The sequence below is a fragment of the Cryptotermes secundus genome, unplaced genomic scaffold (assembly GCF_002891405.2).
Source record: "Cryptotermes secundus unplaced genomic scaffold, Csec_1.0 scaffold1765, whole genome shotgun sequence".
NCBI lineage: Eukaryota > Metazoa > Arthropoda > Insecta > Blattodea > Kalotermitidae > Cryptotermes > Cryptotermes secundus.
This window is the reverse complement of record NW_019735486.1, coordinates 28,715-46,085: the sequence shown is the minus strand read 5'-3', so window position 1 is coordinate 46,085 and position 17,371 is coordinate 28,715. Positions and strand designations below refer to the sequence as shown.

General features: G+C 37.7%; 2 protein-coding genes across 19 annotated transcripts in view; one reads left to right on the top strand and one right to left on the bottom strand.

The window, feature by feature from the left end:
- LOC111869462 (gamma-aminobutyric acid type B receptor subunit 1) overlaps positions 1-9,944 on the top strand; it is a 61,373-nt gene extending 51,429 nt beyond the window's left edge. For all 18 annotated transcript variants that reach the window (XM_023861014.1, XM_023861009.1, XM_023861005.2 and 15 more), the window contains 3 exons: positions 5,384-5,496; positions 8,261-8,468; positions 8,999-9,944. In XM_023861014.1, coding sequence (XP_023716782.1) covers positions 5,384-5,496; positions 8,261-8,468; positions 8,999-9,359 — 682 coding nt within the window. In that variant the 3' untranslated portion in view covers positions 9,360-9,944. The remainder of the gene's footprint in view (positions 1-5,383; positions 5,497-8,260; positions 8,469-8,998) is intronic.
- Positions 9,337-17,371, bottom strand: part of LOC111869464 — a 22,482-nt gene continuing 14,447 nt past the window's right edge. Inside the window, exons 4-5 of the mRNA XM_023861024.2 lie at positions 11,459-11,572; positions 9,337-9,423 (exon numbers count right to left, since the gene is read on the bottom strand). Coding sequence (XP_023716792.1) covers positions 9,393-9,423; positions 11,459-11,572 — 145 coding nt within the window. The 3' untranslated portion in view covers positions 9,337-9,392. The remainder of the gene's footprint in view (positions 9,424-11,458; positions 11,573-17,371) is intronic.

Below are 17,371 nucleotides of genomic sequence, written 5' to 3'. Positions count from 1 at the left end.
AACACCTCTGTAGTTCTGAAATGACTTTATTACCTGAGGTAAACACACTTACATTCCTTCAATATAATCGCCCCCCATGTGTACCACCTTCTGCCAAATTTGTGGAAGGCGTTGTACACCATTCGTGCATCCACTTCTGTTGATGTCCAGCAGTGAATAATCCCGTCTCTTGTGTTGTAACATGCCCCTTGTAGTGGTTCTTTCATTTTGGCAAATAGATCATAATCACACAGACTCATATCGGGTGAGTATGGCGGATGTTGCAGTATTTCCCATTGCCAGCGGCGAAGGAGATCCTTGACAGCATCAGTAATATAAGACCTTGCATTGTCATGAAGGATGAAGGGGTTCGTTACCAACAACTGTCTCGCTTTCTCATGAGTCCTGGATGAAAATGATTATGCAGGAAATTTCAGTAGTAGGCAGCGTTTACTGTCTGTCGTTGAGGTACAGTGTGGTGCAGTATCACTCCATCAATGTCATATGCCACAGTGAACATCACCTTCACATTACTCTGTGTAGGGTGCACTTTCTTTGGACGAGGAGAGCCAGAATGCTTCCATTTATTTGATTGTTGCTTCAAGTGCGGTTCGTATGAGTAAGCCCAAGTTTCATTCAGACTGACAATCCTTCCAAGGAAGTCATCACCTTCCATCTGGTACCGGTCCAACAAGTTCTGTGCAATTGCATAACGTTGCCATTGTTGCACTTCAGACAGTGTATGGGGTACCCAACGCACTGCAGTTTTGTGGTATCCAAATTTATCATGCAGAATGTGGAGCACTGTTTTGTGAAATATGCCTACCTCGGTAGCTAACTCCTGCGCACCCAAATGATAATCAACATCCAGCATAGAAGCAAGAAGTTGAATTGTGTGATTGTCCTGAATGACTGCTGTCCTGAATGGCATCCCTCCCTTCATGGAACAATTTCACCCATCGTGCCACTGTGTGATATGGCAAAGCAGCATCACTACATGCTTCTTGTAGTCCCTGATAACAGTTTTGTGCACTATGACCTTGTGCAACTTCAATTTTTATCCAGGAACGTTGTTCTTGTTTCGGAAACATGTTGTCTGGGAGCTTGAACTGGGATCCTGCACTTCAGGACGATGCACAATGCAACTCAATGAAACACAACCAAAGCCACTCACTGCACTACTTCAACTGAACTTCTGCTATCAGCTACAGACGGCGATAGTGCCACCTGATGCACATCTTTCATGTTACAGCAGTGTTGCCACTACTTTTTATCCAACCCTTGTATGTTAAAACTGCTACACTGTGTTTTTTTAATACACTTAGTGGGGGGTGGAGTCCAACTGGGTCTACTCTGTACGGCGGCCACTGATTGGCCTATTGTAGCCTGCCCCGGGTGAGTATGATGATGGAAAATTTGGTGGAATGAAGATTGGCAGGGGAAACCGGAGTACTCAGAGAAAACCTGTCCCAGTGCCACTTTCCCACCACAAATCCCACTAGACCAGTGTAGTTCTCTTTTGAAGGTAAGACAAGATAAAATCCATTAAAATTTCTATTATACCCACGTTATTTTGGTGCATTCTATTTCACCTCACATGGGGTGTCGTCCATTGTTCATCAATGTTTGTCTGTCCTAGGTGTTTTGTTTCGGCATTAATCCCTAGATTAATGTTGTTTTCTAATTGTTTACTATTGTCATTATGTTATGTTTGTTTACTTTTTACTCACATGCCCCTGGTTTATGTGTTTCCTCCACAGTGTGTGGTGTCTTTACTGGTGCAGATGCAGTGTGTTTGTTCCTGTATTTATATGCCGTGGTTGTGAGGAGTGGGGAGAGATGAGGGAGGGTATAGTGTTATGTTGTGTAATGTTGTATAGTATTTCAAATATAGGGTTGTATGTGTTGATGTTTGTGTCATTCATATGTAAATCTTTTTTACTGGTTTTGTAAATATGGTATTTCTCAAGTGTATTTAAATATTTTCCTTTTCTCCCCGTTGTTATGATTTCCCTGGTGTCTGCTATTGTGCCATATGTGTCCAGTGTTCAGTATGTGACTTGAATATCCTGAGTTACTATTGTTACTTTTTATGTCGTGAATGTGTTCTTTATATCAGGTCTTGAATATTCTTCCTGTATGCCCGACATATTTCAATGAGCAATCTAAACATTTCATTTGATAAATTCCCACTTCTATTATACTTATCTATTTGTGGCTGTGGCTTTAGTATATTTTGTATTGTGTTCCGCATACAGAAGACCACTTTCATATCTGTATCTCGAAAAAGCTTTATGTTTGTTCTTACTTCCTTACCACTGTACGTGAAGGCAACCCACTTCGTTTTTTGTTGCTGCAAGTCTGCATGTGTACTTTGTTTTAGTTTTTTCTGAGGGGGTATGATGCTGATTAAATTTATGTCTTACTCATTATTATGTGGTATATTTAGAATGGTGTTCATTTCTATGTCTTTTGCCTTTCCTGTTAAAGGATATTTATAGAATCAGTTTAGTAAATAGTTACTGGTGGGCCACAACATAGCTCAAACGGTTAGGGCTTCCCACCGCAGTGTCCTGGGTTCGATCCTGGGTCTGGTCAAGTGGAATTTGAGGTGGACAAAGTGGCGCTGGGGCAGGTTTACTCTGAGTACTTTGGTTTCCCCTGCCAATCTTCATTCCACCAATTGATCCACAATCACCCTCACCTATCATCTGGGGCTGGTACAATAGGCCAGAAGTGGCCACAGTACAAGGGACTTAGTCCCACCCCACCAGCAATAAAGAAATAGTTAATGCCAGATAGTTTGATTTTCTTGTGGGTGGCATGAACCATTTAGTATTATAATATCAGTCTTTATTGCATATTCAAAATTTTTGTCATTTTGATATATTACTAGATCCAGGAAATTGATAGACTGATGTTCTTCTTTCTCCATGGTAAAATTTATGGTTGGTTGTGCTTCATTGAACTCATTCATTGTGTGATCAATATTTGTTTTATTTTGATCGTATACATACATATATATATATATGCGATCAAAATAAATATCAATGTGTCGTCAACATCATATTCAAAATATGCAATTATTTGATGCTTTATTGGGATGGGATAGATTTGTATGTGCTCCATATGTTGTATGTATGTTTCTGCCAGTATTGATGATGTTGGAGCTCCCATTGACAGTCCGTCTGTTTGTTTGTAATATTCTTGGCCAAACTGGAAATAATTTTGTTTGATCACTGTTTTAACATTTGCATGATTTCTTTTTGTACATTCATCTTGGTTCCTAAATTTTCTAGTGTTATATTTATTATGTTTTAATACCCATTTTCGGTATGTTGTATACATATTTTCTATATCAGATGAGCAAAAAATTTCATGTCCTTGTTGAGCACGATGTCTTTTAGGTCTGTCATTAGATGTATGGGATTACGAACATTGTATGTATATGGTAATTGTAAGTAATTGTTTAATGTTTTTGATAGTTGTTTTGACAAATTTTAATCAGGTGCATTTTTTCCAGTTGATTATAGGTCTAATGGGTGTGCTTTTATTTATGTAGTTTTATTGTAGCATGTAGATTCAGGGCTATGGGATTCATATTTGTGTACCTCCATCTGTGTTACTTTTAATTTAATCAACAACATACCCCCTCAGAAAAAACTAAAACAAAGTACACATGCAGACTTGCAGCAACAAAAAACGAAGTGGGTTGCCTTCACGTACAGTGGTAAGGAAGTAAGAACAAACATAAAGCTTTTTCGAGATACAGATATGAAAGTGGTCTTCTGTATGCGGAACACAATACAAAATATACTAAAGCCACAGCCACAAATAGATAAGTATAATAGAAGTGGGAATTTATCAAATGAAATGTTTAGATTGCTCATTGAAATATGTCGGGCATACAGGAAGAATATTCAAGACCTGATATAAAGAACACATTCACGACATAAAAAGTAACAATAGTAACTCAGGATATTCAAGTCACATACTGAACACTGGACACACATGGCACAATAGCAGACACCATGGAAATCATAACAATGGGGAGAAAAGGAAAATATGTAAATACACTTGAGAAATACCATATTTACAAAACCAGTAAAAAAGATTTACATATGAATGACACAAACATCAACACATACAACCCTATATTTGAAATACTATACAACATTACACAACATAACACTATACCCTCCCTCATCTCTCCCCACTCCTCACAACCACGGCATATAAATACAGGCACAAACACACTGCATCTGCACCAGTAAAGACACCACACACTGTGGAGGAAATACGCAAACCAGGGGCATGTGAGTAAAAAGTAAACAAACATAACACAATGACAATAGGAAACAATGAGAAAACAACATTAATCTAGGGATCTTATAAATTACAGATGGCAGTAATAACTGAAAAGTAGGCTATGCACATGAAGGGCAAGCTGCCGAAACAAAACACCTCGGACAGACATACATTTATGAACAATGGATGACACCCCATATGAGGTGAAATAGAATCCACCAAAATAACGTGGGTATAATAGAAATTTTAATGGCTTTTATCATGTTTTACCTTGAAAAGAGAACTACAACATGTGATTCTAACACGGAATAACATAGTATAGCAGTTGTAACATAATTTAATAAAATATTTGTAACATATCAAGACACCTGAAGATAGCTGTTTGGGGCCGAAACATATAGCGTCAAAGTGTAAAATATTAAAAGAAATTAAAATGTTATAGTAAATAAACAAGTGTTGCAATATTGACCGGCGATAAATACATGGATGTTAAGATATCATTGCACATTATATTTACACGTAGTCTAGTCTCTTTCCATTATCTTGACTGGCAGACAGCCATGTAGAGCTTTATTTTCTGCATCCTGTTGTGTATCGTGTAACAAAGGTATACTTAGGGGCCATCAACACAGCAGTTGATTATAATCTGATATTAAAACCTTTAATATTCAGATTATTTTATTTTTGTTCCACTACATGTTTTGATCTGTAAAGATCATCATCTAATGTTCTTTATAAGTTATGTATGTCATTATTGAATTATTAAAGTGGATCCATTTTTAAATTTATCAGTATTCAAGACATATCTCACACAGAACTTGAACTTAAAATTAAAATTTAGATCATAATATTACTCATAAATGTAAAAAATGGATTCATTTTAATAATTCAGTATTGATTTGTAATTCATAAAAACCATCTTATGATGGTCTTGATAGATCAAAATACTCGTATGTAGTGGGATGAAAATAAAATAACCCAAATGTTAAACGTTTTATTATTTGTTTGTTACCAGCTGTTGTGTTGATAGCCCTTAAGTATACCCTAGTAAGGCAGATCTCTGTAACATGTGCTGAGCATTCATGATATTTTACAGGGATGTGGCATCCAGAAATTGTCTGGTCAATGCATCCAGGATTGTGAAGCTTGGTGACTTTGGCTTGACACGCCCAATGTATGAGAGTGACTACTACAAGTTTAATAGGAAAGGTAAATCTGACTCTTCAACCCCTAAAATATGAATACTTTCAGCATTTATTTATTTGTAGTTTTTTAGATGATACTGTATCAGCTGCATATAGTTACAAAATAAAAGTAGAGAATGTTTGTGCACAACAAAGTGGAGGGGATAAGGAAAAAGTGAGTGCACCCTGTTTCTCTTGGCGGACCAAGTGAAATCATGTAAAACCGCAGACAAAATAACCTGTGAAAATCAGACTGACAACCTCCAGTGTATAGGTGAGATATATGACAATAACAACAACAATAACCTTCACCATCCTACATGCAGTTTATCAGCATTCCAAAAAAGAACATATTATTTTGGTATCAAGGTTTTTAACAGCCTCCCTTCTAGCATAGAGAACATAGCTCATGATATTAAACAATTTAAATTTGCTTTAAAAAGATTTCTACTCCTAAATTCATTTTACTTACTGGAGGAATATTTTAACCACAATATTGAGTAAAGATCCTGGTTCATTACATGCTTAATGAATGGCAGTATATTTCATACTTGATTATTGCAATGTTGTTCGTTGATAGTTTGATGCATGCTTGAAGTCACACGTTGCATATCTGAACAATATATGTTTGAGTGTGTTTGTCTAATTGTACCCAGGCAAGCCATATAATCTGTTTTGTTGTGACTGTTTATTTTAGTTTACCAGCTAAGCAAGGCTCAATGAGTGTAAATGAAAGAAGGAATGAATGAATAAATAAATTATAGCCAATGAAATAAAATAATTGTATACCAGTAATTAAATTATATATTCTTCTCTCAAGGTTAAGTCCATATATAGATGAAATTATCGGGGATCATCAGTGTTGGTTCCGATGTAACAGATCAACTACAGATCAGATCTTTTGCCCTCGTCAGATATTGGAGAAAAAATGGGAGTACAATGAGAGCTATTCAGCTACATCAGCTATTTATAGACTTCAAGAAAGCCTATGATTCAGTTAGGAGCGAAGTATTGTACAATATTCTGATAGAGTTTGGCATACCCATGAAACTAGTTAGGTTGATTAAAATGTGTTTAAACGAAACGTGTAGTAAAGTCAGTGTAGGTAAACATTTGTATGATAAATTTCCTATCCAGAATGGTCTAAAACAAGGAGATGCTTTATCACCACTCCTTTTCAACTTTGCTTTAGACTATGCCATTAGGAAGGTCCAGGGAAACCAGGTGGGACTGAAATTAAATGGGACACATCAGCTGTTGGTCTATGCCAATGATGTGAATCTGCTCCGTGATAATGTAGATACCATAAAGAAAAACACACAACTGTAATTGACGCAAGTAAGGAGGTTGGTCTAGAAGTAAACACTGAGAAAACTAAGTATATATTGCTGTCTCATCACCAAAATGCAGGGCAAAATCATGTTATAAAGATAGGAAACAGATGTTTTGAAAATGTGGCACAATTCAGATATTTTGAAACAACAATAACAGATCAAAACCTGATTCAGGAGGAAATTAAGAGGAGATTGAACTCAGGTAATGCTTGCTACCATTCAGTCCAGAACCTTCTGTCTTTTCGTCTGCTGACCAAAAACATAAAAATTTGAATATACAAAACTATAATTTTGCCTGTGGTTCTGTAGGGGTCTGAAACTTGGTCTGTGACAATAAGGGAGGAACATAGACTGAGCGTGTTTGAGAACAGGGTGTTGAGGAGAATATTTGGACTGAAGAAAGATGAAGTGACAGCAGGTTGGAGAAAACTGCATAGTGATGAGCTTCATAACTTGTACTCTTCTCCAAGTATAATTAGAATGATCAAGTCAAGGAGGATGAGGTGAGCAGGGCATGTAGCATGAATGGTGGAGATGAGGAATGCATATAGGATATTGGTGGGAAAGCCAGAAGGAAAGAGTCCACTGGGAAGACCAAGGAGTAGGTGGATGGACAATATTAAAATGGATCTTAGAGAGATAGGATGGGATGGTATGGATTGGATTGATCTGGCTCAGGATAGGGACCAGCTGAGGGCTCTTGTGAACACGGTAATGAACCTTCGGGTTCCATAAAATGCCGGGAAATTCTTGAATAGCTGCAGAATTTGGGGCTCCTCCAGAAGGGCTCAGCTCCATGAATAAGTAAGTAAGTAAGTAATTAAATTACACTCATTGGAAGAATATTTTTATCTATGTTGTCCTGCTTGCCATTTTTGACTGTATTTTATTGTATTCACAGGTCTCCCTTTGGGGAACTATGGATTGCCTATGAATGTATGAATGGAGATTGCTTGCTTGCTTCCTTGCTTTTACTTACTTGTACTTACATATTTTATAACTGTTAAATGATGTACTCATTGACATTGATTTTGACAACAGGCTCAAATTGTGATTCATAGGTATACCTGTAATTAACTTGTATCTACATAATTTATAGTCTTATTACTTATTAGTGACGTTATCATCAGCATTGTTTCTGTTAACAGGCTCAAATTGTGATACATAAGTACAATTAACTTATATTTATGTAATTTGTAATCTTATTAATTTTTCAATTAGATTGTTATTTTACAGATGTCATTGTATTGATATTGTATTTGACTTGTTCCATATCCTATGTTATCTACCTGTATCTGGATTTACTGAATGTAAATAAATTGAACATTGAACAAAGCTAGCTTGCACGGCTTGTAAGTGTGCAATATTTGGTTGACAAAGCACTTGATTATTTTTCAACTTTGTTCATTACCATCCATGTTGAACCAGAGAAAGTTATGATTTATTTCTGTTGAGGAATGCTGCCAGTGCGGTGGATGGCACCAGAGAGCCTGGAATTGGGCGTGTTTTCACCAAGTTCAGATGTCTGGTCATATGGTGTTCTCCTGTATGAGATTATCACGTTTGGGAGCTTCCCATTCCAAGGAATGAGCAACAGTCAGGTGCTTGAGCATGTCAAGAATGGAAACACACTCCCCATTCCAGCAGGAGTCAAGCCTCAGCTGTAAGTATTGATCTCCTTAGAAATGTTATAGTAGGCTGAAAGTGAGGTAGATGGGAGGAGGAATAACTTAAAATATAGAGCATGTATTACAGAATAAACTGGAAGAAAGGATGTCTTTCACAAGCTCGAGTTTTGTTAGGATTCCAGAATTAATATTAAAATTCAGCTTTATGGAAAAAAATTTTAATAGCCATTACAGATCAATCAAGCATATATTACTGTGAAAGATGATTACGATCATCTTGATAAATAGTATCACAATAAATGCCACTACACCAAAATAATCATGTTATGAAGAAAATAATCAACTTTTCACTAAGGGCAGACCAGGCAAAGCAGAAAATAATATTGGTACAAAATCTGATTTGTACTTGCCCACAAGTGAAATGTAATGTAATTTTCATTGGGAATCAAAACTTTATTATTGGGCTTATGATGATAATATGGATGTTGAATGAAACAGGAAACTATTTTTGAAGTAATAATTGGTACAGTAATAAAATGTGTTGCCATTTTCCTTTCTAATACAGGGAAGGTCTGATTCGATCTTGCTGGAATTTTGATCACAAACGGCGTCCCCAAGTGTCTGAAATTGTTGAATTTGTTGCCAATAATCCACGGCTCATCTCACCATGCCTGGATGTGCCTCTGGCGTCTGTCCAGATGGATGATTACGCAGAACAGCTAGAGATGGGGTTGCCAAACATTACATTCAGAAAATGTTCTGTCCCCATGAAGTTCATGTCACAGACTGATGCAGCCGCCTGTGCTTATGTGAGAGAACCTCTCCTATTGTCCACACATTCCTTGTCATCAACAGAATTTGGCAAGTACATGGAGTTGAACAGTGAGGTTGAGCCTGGTGGCATGCAGCCAGTGAGCATACTGTGACCCAGTGCCAGTCATGACTTACTTATACAGATGTTATGGTGCAGTACTGTTACCAGCGTTTATTCTTAAGGCAAAAAAAAAAATACATTAATTGTAATATGGTTGTGTCATGTTGATATCAGTTGTTTATGTTTCTTACATTTTTGAACAAATGAAGTGTACAATTTTTATAATGAGAAGGCACTAGTCAGTGGTGTTCCTTACATTTTAGCTTGACATTGAAACGTTTTACTGGGGTTTCACCAGCATACCATAGTATAGAGAATTCCTGAATAGAAGGCATGGCAGGAGCATCCTATCAGAGATTGCTGCATGTTGTAGCTACATAGCAATGTGCTGCCAACCTAATTACAGTGTTATCAATACCAGTTGCAGCAATAAGATACTATCTTTAAAATATCCTACATAATTTATTTAGTTGTAATGTATAATTTTTATCTGTACTTCTGCAGATCAGTGATGAGAATAACGCTCCTATACGTGCAGAAAAATACGTGTATGTTTGTAAGAGTGAGACTGTCATAAATAGATGATATTTCATGTAATCTCTTAATACAAATTAGAGGCCTTCTGTTGGTCCACTTACATGAAGTTTGTTTTCTACCATGGCAAATAGTTCTTCATTTATGTCATACACATCACTACNGGGGTCACTGCTTACCTGAGACTGTTGTTACATTCTTTTTATACCTGTTTGTATACATACTTCTAAATTAGACATGAGTGGTAAAATCATTTACTACCAAAAATGGTTTTATTACATAACAGCACTTGGTGAAGGAAGACAGCCATTTTCCATGGCCACCTAATTCTTATGCAGGTAGACAGACAGGCATGAGGAGCAACCGACAGCCAACTGTCCTCCTACCATGTACAAATAAAAGGGTGATGAATAATTTGGTGTTTCTCTTTTGTTGCTTATAAATGCATGAATCTACCACTCAACATTACCATATCAGTTGGACTCATAGCAAAAGTATGGAGTTCAAAGTGCAAAGAAGTATGAAGAGGTATTATTGAACAGTCACAGCACAAAGTCACAAGTCCATAGGACAGGTATTCCTGTCTGTTTACTTAGTCATCTTACCAGCTAATATTGCCATTTCACTCTGCTCTCTTAGAAAACAAGTCTGTATTAGCATTTCTGTCTGCTACATAAGTCTGATCACCACTATTGTTGTCATCTTTCTATATTCATCCAGTTAGTATCACCAGTCACTCTTATTGCTCTTCTGCTTAATCAGGCTACCAGTTAATATGCAATTTCTCTAAGCTTAAGTAAGTAAAATAAGTTAATATTCATTTTCTATGGTTTGTCTGACAAAGATGTCAGTAGCCTTGACCATATAGCATCAGATGGTAGGGTACTTAGTGAGTAATGAATTGCAAAGGATTTGGAAGGAAGCAGTCATAGCCTAATTTGAGATACTATCCTTTCATTTGCATGGAGGAACAGGAAATCCACAAGAAAACTTGCATGAGAGCTGGCTTCCAGGCCAAGATTTGAACATGGGATCTTCTGAATACAAAGCAGCAAGAGTGCTACCCACTCAACCATAATTACCGGTCACCAGTCATTCCTGTAGTTTTTCTGCGATTACTTAAGCAAATTCATCGGTAAATATTTCCAATATTATATTTCCATTTCTCCCTTCTTACTTCAGTCAGCTTACCAATCATTATTACTGTTTCTGTTTACTTATGTCAGAACTTCGGTATTGCCATTATCCTTGGGCCTAGTAACTTTCTCTGTACTGGTCAGTTAAAACAGAACTTTCTAACAGACAGATCCCTGATGGTTCTATAGTTTGCAATTTAAAATATATATTATAACAGTGATATGCCAGCAGCAGACTGATTTTTGGGAATAAGCTCATTTCATCTTCATTGGTGACTTCTTTCTTTTTGGACTTAAGGATTCATGCTATTATTTGCAATATGTGTTTCCCCTTAACACAAGTCAAGTTTATCTTCTGACTTCAAGCACTGTTTTGTATGAAGCATTCTAGAGGTCCCATCAGGCTCTAGCTGTGGGAAGTTCTTACACTCCATCATGTTTTGTGTGGTGAGTGTCACATTGTTTATGTGACTCATATTACCTGGCCATCAGTGTAATGGAGCACAATGCCAGCAGCCCAAGAGATGTTTGTAACATGGGGGCCCTGTTACAAGCATCAGCATCATCACAGCTCTGGAGACAGCCTCGCACATACCTGTGGCATAATACCAACAGATGACTAAGTATAACCAGACAATTATGATCTGACTCAACATTATGTATTCTTTACACAGAGTGCATAAAATGAGCATTTAGTAGGGAAATCATGTGTGTCCACCTGTTTTATCTCTGAATGCAATGAACAGATTTTGATGTAATCCTTGGGTGGTGGCCTACACTTTATATTGTGAGACAAATTTTATTTTAGTCAGTATTGGCCATATACTTTTCACTAAACTTTCTAAATCAGATTTTATAATTTTTATAAATGGCTCATGAAACTATTGGTACATGATATAAACTGTGGGTTGTTAAGATCTTTTAAATATTGGTCAATACAATGCATATTTAAGAGAATTACTTATGATTAGGGAGTGTTATACTATATAGTATGACAAGTTCTGCAACACTATATGTTGCAGCAATAAATGAACTTGAGGGTGAATGCAAATGCAGTATTGCAAAGAATGTGCTGGAAATTTTATATACTTGTAAATTTGATTCTGGGATTACAGATGAGTTATGTTGCAAAGTCCGATTCATAAGTCAAAACTATTAGTTGTGTGAGCATTCACACTGCCATTGAGTCAACAACTCACTGCACCCAGTAGCCCTGAGTGCTTCCCATCCATCATACCAACTAGTGAACCTAAGTTCATTTTTTGATTATTCCAAATGCATTCAGTATTCTGCCAAGAAACACTGTAATTGTTTCTTATGGAAATGCATTCCTATGTGGGTGTTTATTTGTTGAACATTTCTATGGCAAGGACCAAGTGTATCTGAAATTGGAGTACATCTTTCAACTCTTGTTCACTGATGCACTTATAGCCACACATATTTCTGTTGGTTATGCCTGACTATCACAAGATATTAAAATATATAATGGAAGAAGTCTTTATGTTAGCAGCATAAAAGTATTGCATTCCAATGCCGGAGTGATGGGTAGCAAGTGTGTCTATCTGTATAAGAAAAGTAATCAAACATATTGTTAAGTGTATATGACAGTACACTGCTTCATATGCACTATTATGCATTGGACTGTAGATGGATTTGAAAATATACAGAAGTGAATAATGAAAAAGTTAATTTGTTCTGACCATAGCTTCAAAATTTATGTGTGCTGGATTCCTATACAACTTCGCAAACTGAAAAAGGACAGTGTTCTGTATAGGCCTATGGTTCTGGGTTCAGTAACTGACAATGCTCCAAGTTTTTGCGTTATTTAATGTCTTTTCACCACATTGTTCTTTCTTAACAACTCAATATATAAACTGTAATTTGTTTGCTTTTTATTTTGATTCTTGCCATGAACTGCCATGGGATGGCTACCCAGCAGTTAAAACTCTTACAACTGAAGAATCCTGGGAAGTGGCTGGCAGAATTTAAAATGATCTAAGCGCCCATGGTTGTTGCTGTCTTAATCTTTCTGCAGAAGATGTCGAAGGTGGGCTGGGCTGTTGCTCTTCCCTTCTCCCTGTAGACTTTGTAACCAGCAAGGAGATTTGTTATTCCTCTATTAATGTTTTTACCCTTTTGACATTAGGGTCCATAGTCTAAGACATTCATTGCAGCATCAGTATGCTGGGAAAGCTCAGTCAATCTATGGTAGTCAAGTTTTGCTTTGGGAGGAATCTCAGTAGTCTGCTGGGCCTCTCCTCTTTCTCCCTCTCCTATAAGGCAACAAGATTTCGTTGTGTAGTTCCTTAGCAATGGGACTGAAGCAACTGAAAATACTCTCTACATCCACCTCAAGGGCCAGTGATTAACCAGTGGGAACCATTTCTTCACTGACATTCACAGTCTCTGCTACTGCAAATTCATTGAAGTCTTCAGCGAATTGAGGGCACAATTTTCGCCACATTCATTTCAAATAGGATTTTCCGGCTTCTTCCCAACAAACAACAATCCTTTTAACCACTTGAAAGATGTTTACATCCCTTCCAAAACTCCTGAAGGTTAGGGGCTTCTTCTCTATCTGTTTTGCTCAGAATAAAGTTTCTCCTTAGGTAATAAGTCTTGAAGGCTGCATTAATCTGACCCATAGGCTGCAGGAATAAGGTATTGTTGCAGAGCAAAATCACAATTGTAATATTTGGGTGAACACCACAAAAATGGTGGACATAGCCTGGAGCACTGGCAAGGAGGAACGACTAATAATAAGAACATAATATCAAGAGAAATAAACGACATCTCCCACCATCATGAGGAAAACAACATGACCCAATATCGGCTCACGATATTTTAACATAATAACTAATTTTTTACATGCAAAAGAAAATTTTAATAAAATTTTAAATACATTGGGGGGCTAATGTATGAAAAGTGAATATCATATTGCATGCAGTGGAAAATCCCAGTCAGAATACCCAGCATTACGCCTAAAAGAAACAACATCATACGCAAGTCTACGCTTCAAGAAGTGCCATCGTGAATGCCTGGGACACACACCAAAACCAAGTGCGTAAATAACAAAATTTATATAGTGAGCATTATTCATACCATAAGTGCATATGGTTAAAACATCTTATGTGACAGTGTTTCCTGATCGTAGTGGTGCACCTCTGAGGATGATTCTTTTGAATCAAAACATGTAAGGTGAAAAAGACTGAAGTGTTGTAAACTTGTATGTCACACTGGACTGAAAATTATCCATTCTGTAATTAGTAGTGTGACGGACCAAAATGAGACAAATCAAACGACCTAAGACTCTATCTTCAAGTCCCCAGATGCATTTTCACCCAAGAACAAAGTCTCTTGCAGCTTTGAACCCTGTCACTGTTTTCTCCTCCTTGAAAATTCGTTTTTTAAGCTCAGTCTCTTCAACATTGAAACCTTGGTGAGAGCAATAAACTCTGTTGTCAATACATCTGAAAATCACTGGTTGCATTGACGTCCAAACTAGCAATTTCACCTTGCACTTTAGTATTATGTAGGTTTACACTTACCCTGAACCTTTGGAACTAACCATTCGAGGCTATAATTGTCTCAGTAACTGCCCTTTCTGGCTTTTGTTCCTTCCGATGGTCAGAAAACTTTAAGGTTTTCAAATAAATATTGTCCTGGCTTAGTGATGCATAGTGTTGAGTGAGGTTGTCAGTCCAGACTTGAAGTTATTCGACATCTGACACCGTCAGATTGTTTCACTGTAACAGCACAATTCATGGAAGGCCAGCCATAAAGCTGTTCAAGGATCTCGTCCTTGCCCTTCAAAATTGTCACATCAGTCAACCACGGGAAATTCAGGGCATCACTGACTGTGTTTGGCCTATCATCCTTTTCATGGCATTTATTCACATTATACTTCACCTCCAGTGTAAGAATTTTCAAATTTCCTAGCACCAGCTATATCACACACACACACCACTTTTCATTTTTCTTTCTGCCATGACTGACAAAGAAAGGAAAAAGTATACAGAATTGCCAAAACATGACCAAAATCATCAAAAGTCTCTAGACAAGCACAACTGATACAATGTAAGCAACTACAATAGCCAACTGATGTTCTGATTCATGACAACTGTCTCAAAAACACAATGTGGCATGCCACTTAGGTGTGGGATGTTGATGAAATATTTGCGCTTCTTTACAGAAGCTTCCAAAGAACTTTCTCCTGATAGGTGTGAGGAAAATGATATTGGTCAAACCATTTGGTATTACCCATATTTAAAATTCAAGTAAGTTCATCTGAACTACAAGGTGCCAGGATTGCAGAAGTATTCATTTGCTGTATTGAGAACTGGAGGTGTTTAATTGGATAGTAGTTAAACTTTTTACAAATTGAGATCTTGGTAGCAGCTGTCTGCCACATTTCCCATCAACATCACAATTATATGAAAAGCGCTGTGACTAGTTCAGGTAAACGAAGTTGTTGATGCCTATGTGACTTCTTTTGTGAATAACCATAATAGAATTATTAGTTCAAGTACCTCTTGAATCTGGAATTTAGATGCCAACAGTGCATATTAGTACATAATCAGTACTTCTTTCTACATTGTTCACCAGCAGCGCTGAGCTGTATATCTATATGGGAAACCAGAGCTTGCTGTTACAATTGCGATTTATTTTTTTGTTGAAGAAAGCAGTCTTCTGGGATTTGGCACCGTGTATATGTGGTGTTAACCGACGTTTCGGATGAACTGAAGATGGGGGCGATACGTTCCTCCGAAACGTCGGTTAACACCACATATGTCTGCTTTACCGTTTCTCACGGTGTTGTCGCTTGCAGAATTCTTATACTTTTTCTTCTACCCTGAAGATGGGGGCGATACGTTCCTCCGAAACGTCGGTTAACACCACATATACACGGTGCCAAATCCCAGAAGACTGCTTTCTTCATAGTCACCGCCGTGAAAGCCTCAAATCTTACATATTTTTTTGTTGTGCAAGTATTGTATGTATGGAATAATACCGATGCACAATGTTAGTGACATCCATGACCTTCAAAGTAATATTTTCCGTATGTTCCCCGCAATTCATTTTCTAATAAATATTTGCAGTTATTTATGACTGTGCATAATGTAAGAACATGCCCCAGTACAGTGTACATTGTCACACTAAATGGGGTTAAATGCTACATTACTACCTTATAGCAATGCAAATGCACCTGTAAATTTTATTATACTGTCACGTGATAAGTAACGCTCTGTCTTTTGTGTAGTTGCCAGCGCAGTCTTTCTCGGGTCCGAATCCCTTGGTACTCGCGACCATGCCACATATTTTACTGTCTCAGATTTGAGACTTCCCTTTTCGTTGCCTCCTACGACTTGCAGGGTCACGATGGAGGTATTCAACCCCGCCTTCACACGGGTTAAGTCATAGTCAGATTGCGACTGATGGTCAGTAAATCTTCGTTTCGAGCCTCATCTCAGGCTCATGACAATATATTTATTATTGTTTGGCAGTTATGGTCTTGTTTTGTGGGCGCCCTCTCTAACGAGAGGATGGTTCTGTCTTTTGTATATGCTGCTGGCCCTTGCCAGCGCAGTTTTTCTTGCATCCGAGTCCCTTGGTACTCACGACCACATTTTACTGTCTCAGATTTGAGATTTCCCTTTCCGTCTCCTCCTACGACTCGCAGGGTCATGATGGAGATATTCGACCCAAGCTCTAATTTCGTCCGGTTTATAACCCCTTTGCACGGACGACGTAGAAAACACAGCTCTTCTATTGTAGTTCAACTGTTGCTGGAGGAACGTGTTTACAGCCTTGTTACGTAGCAACGGCCTCGGCGCGGTCCACTTCCAATAGTTCATCTGTTGTTGCGTGATGATTCGTTGCCGTGGGAACCTGTTTGTTTGCGATCGCTACCAAGTAACGCGTCTACACGCTACAATGCATTTAACTTTCGGCCTGATAGTAAAACTAATTCATCACTGGAACTACGTATATGAAATTTGGCACGGATATACACTAGAAATACCGTATTTACGCATGTATAGGCCGCATGCGTGTATAGGCCGCAGCACAATTTTCAGACAGAAATTATAGAAAAAATAATTTTCTTGGAATATTATTTCAGGAGTAGAAATTATTCCGAAATTTGGCAACGTTTAACATTCCTAAGTTCGCAACTAGCGAAAATAACGGTACCGCTCGGAACAAAGGCATTGCGGGGGAGAGTTATAACCTTTTCGCCTTTACTTGACTTGCCTGGTTAGTTGTGAGTGAAACATGGGTCGAGTAAGAGCAGGTTATACGTCTAAATTTAAACTTCAAGTGGTGCGTTACGCACAAGAACACGGAAATCGAGCAGCAGGGAGAAAATTCGACGTTGACGAAAAAAATGTGCGAA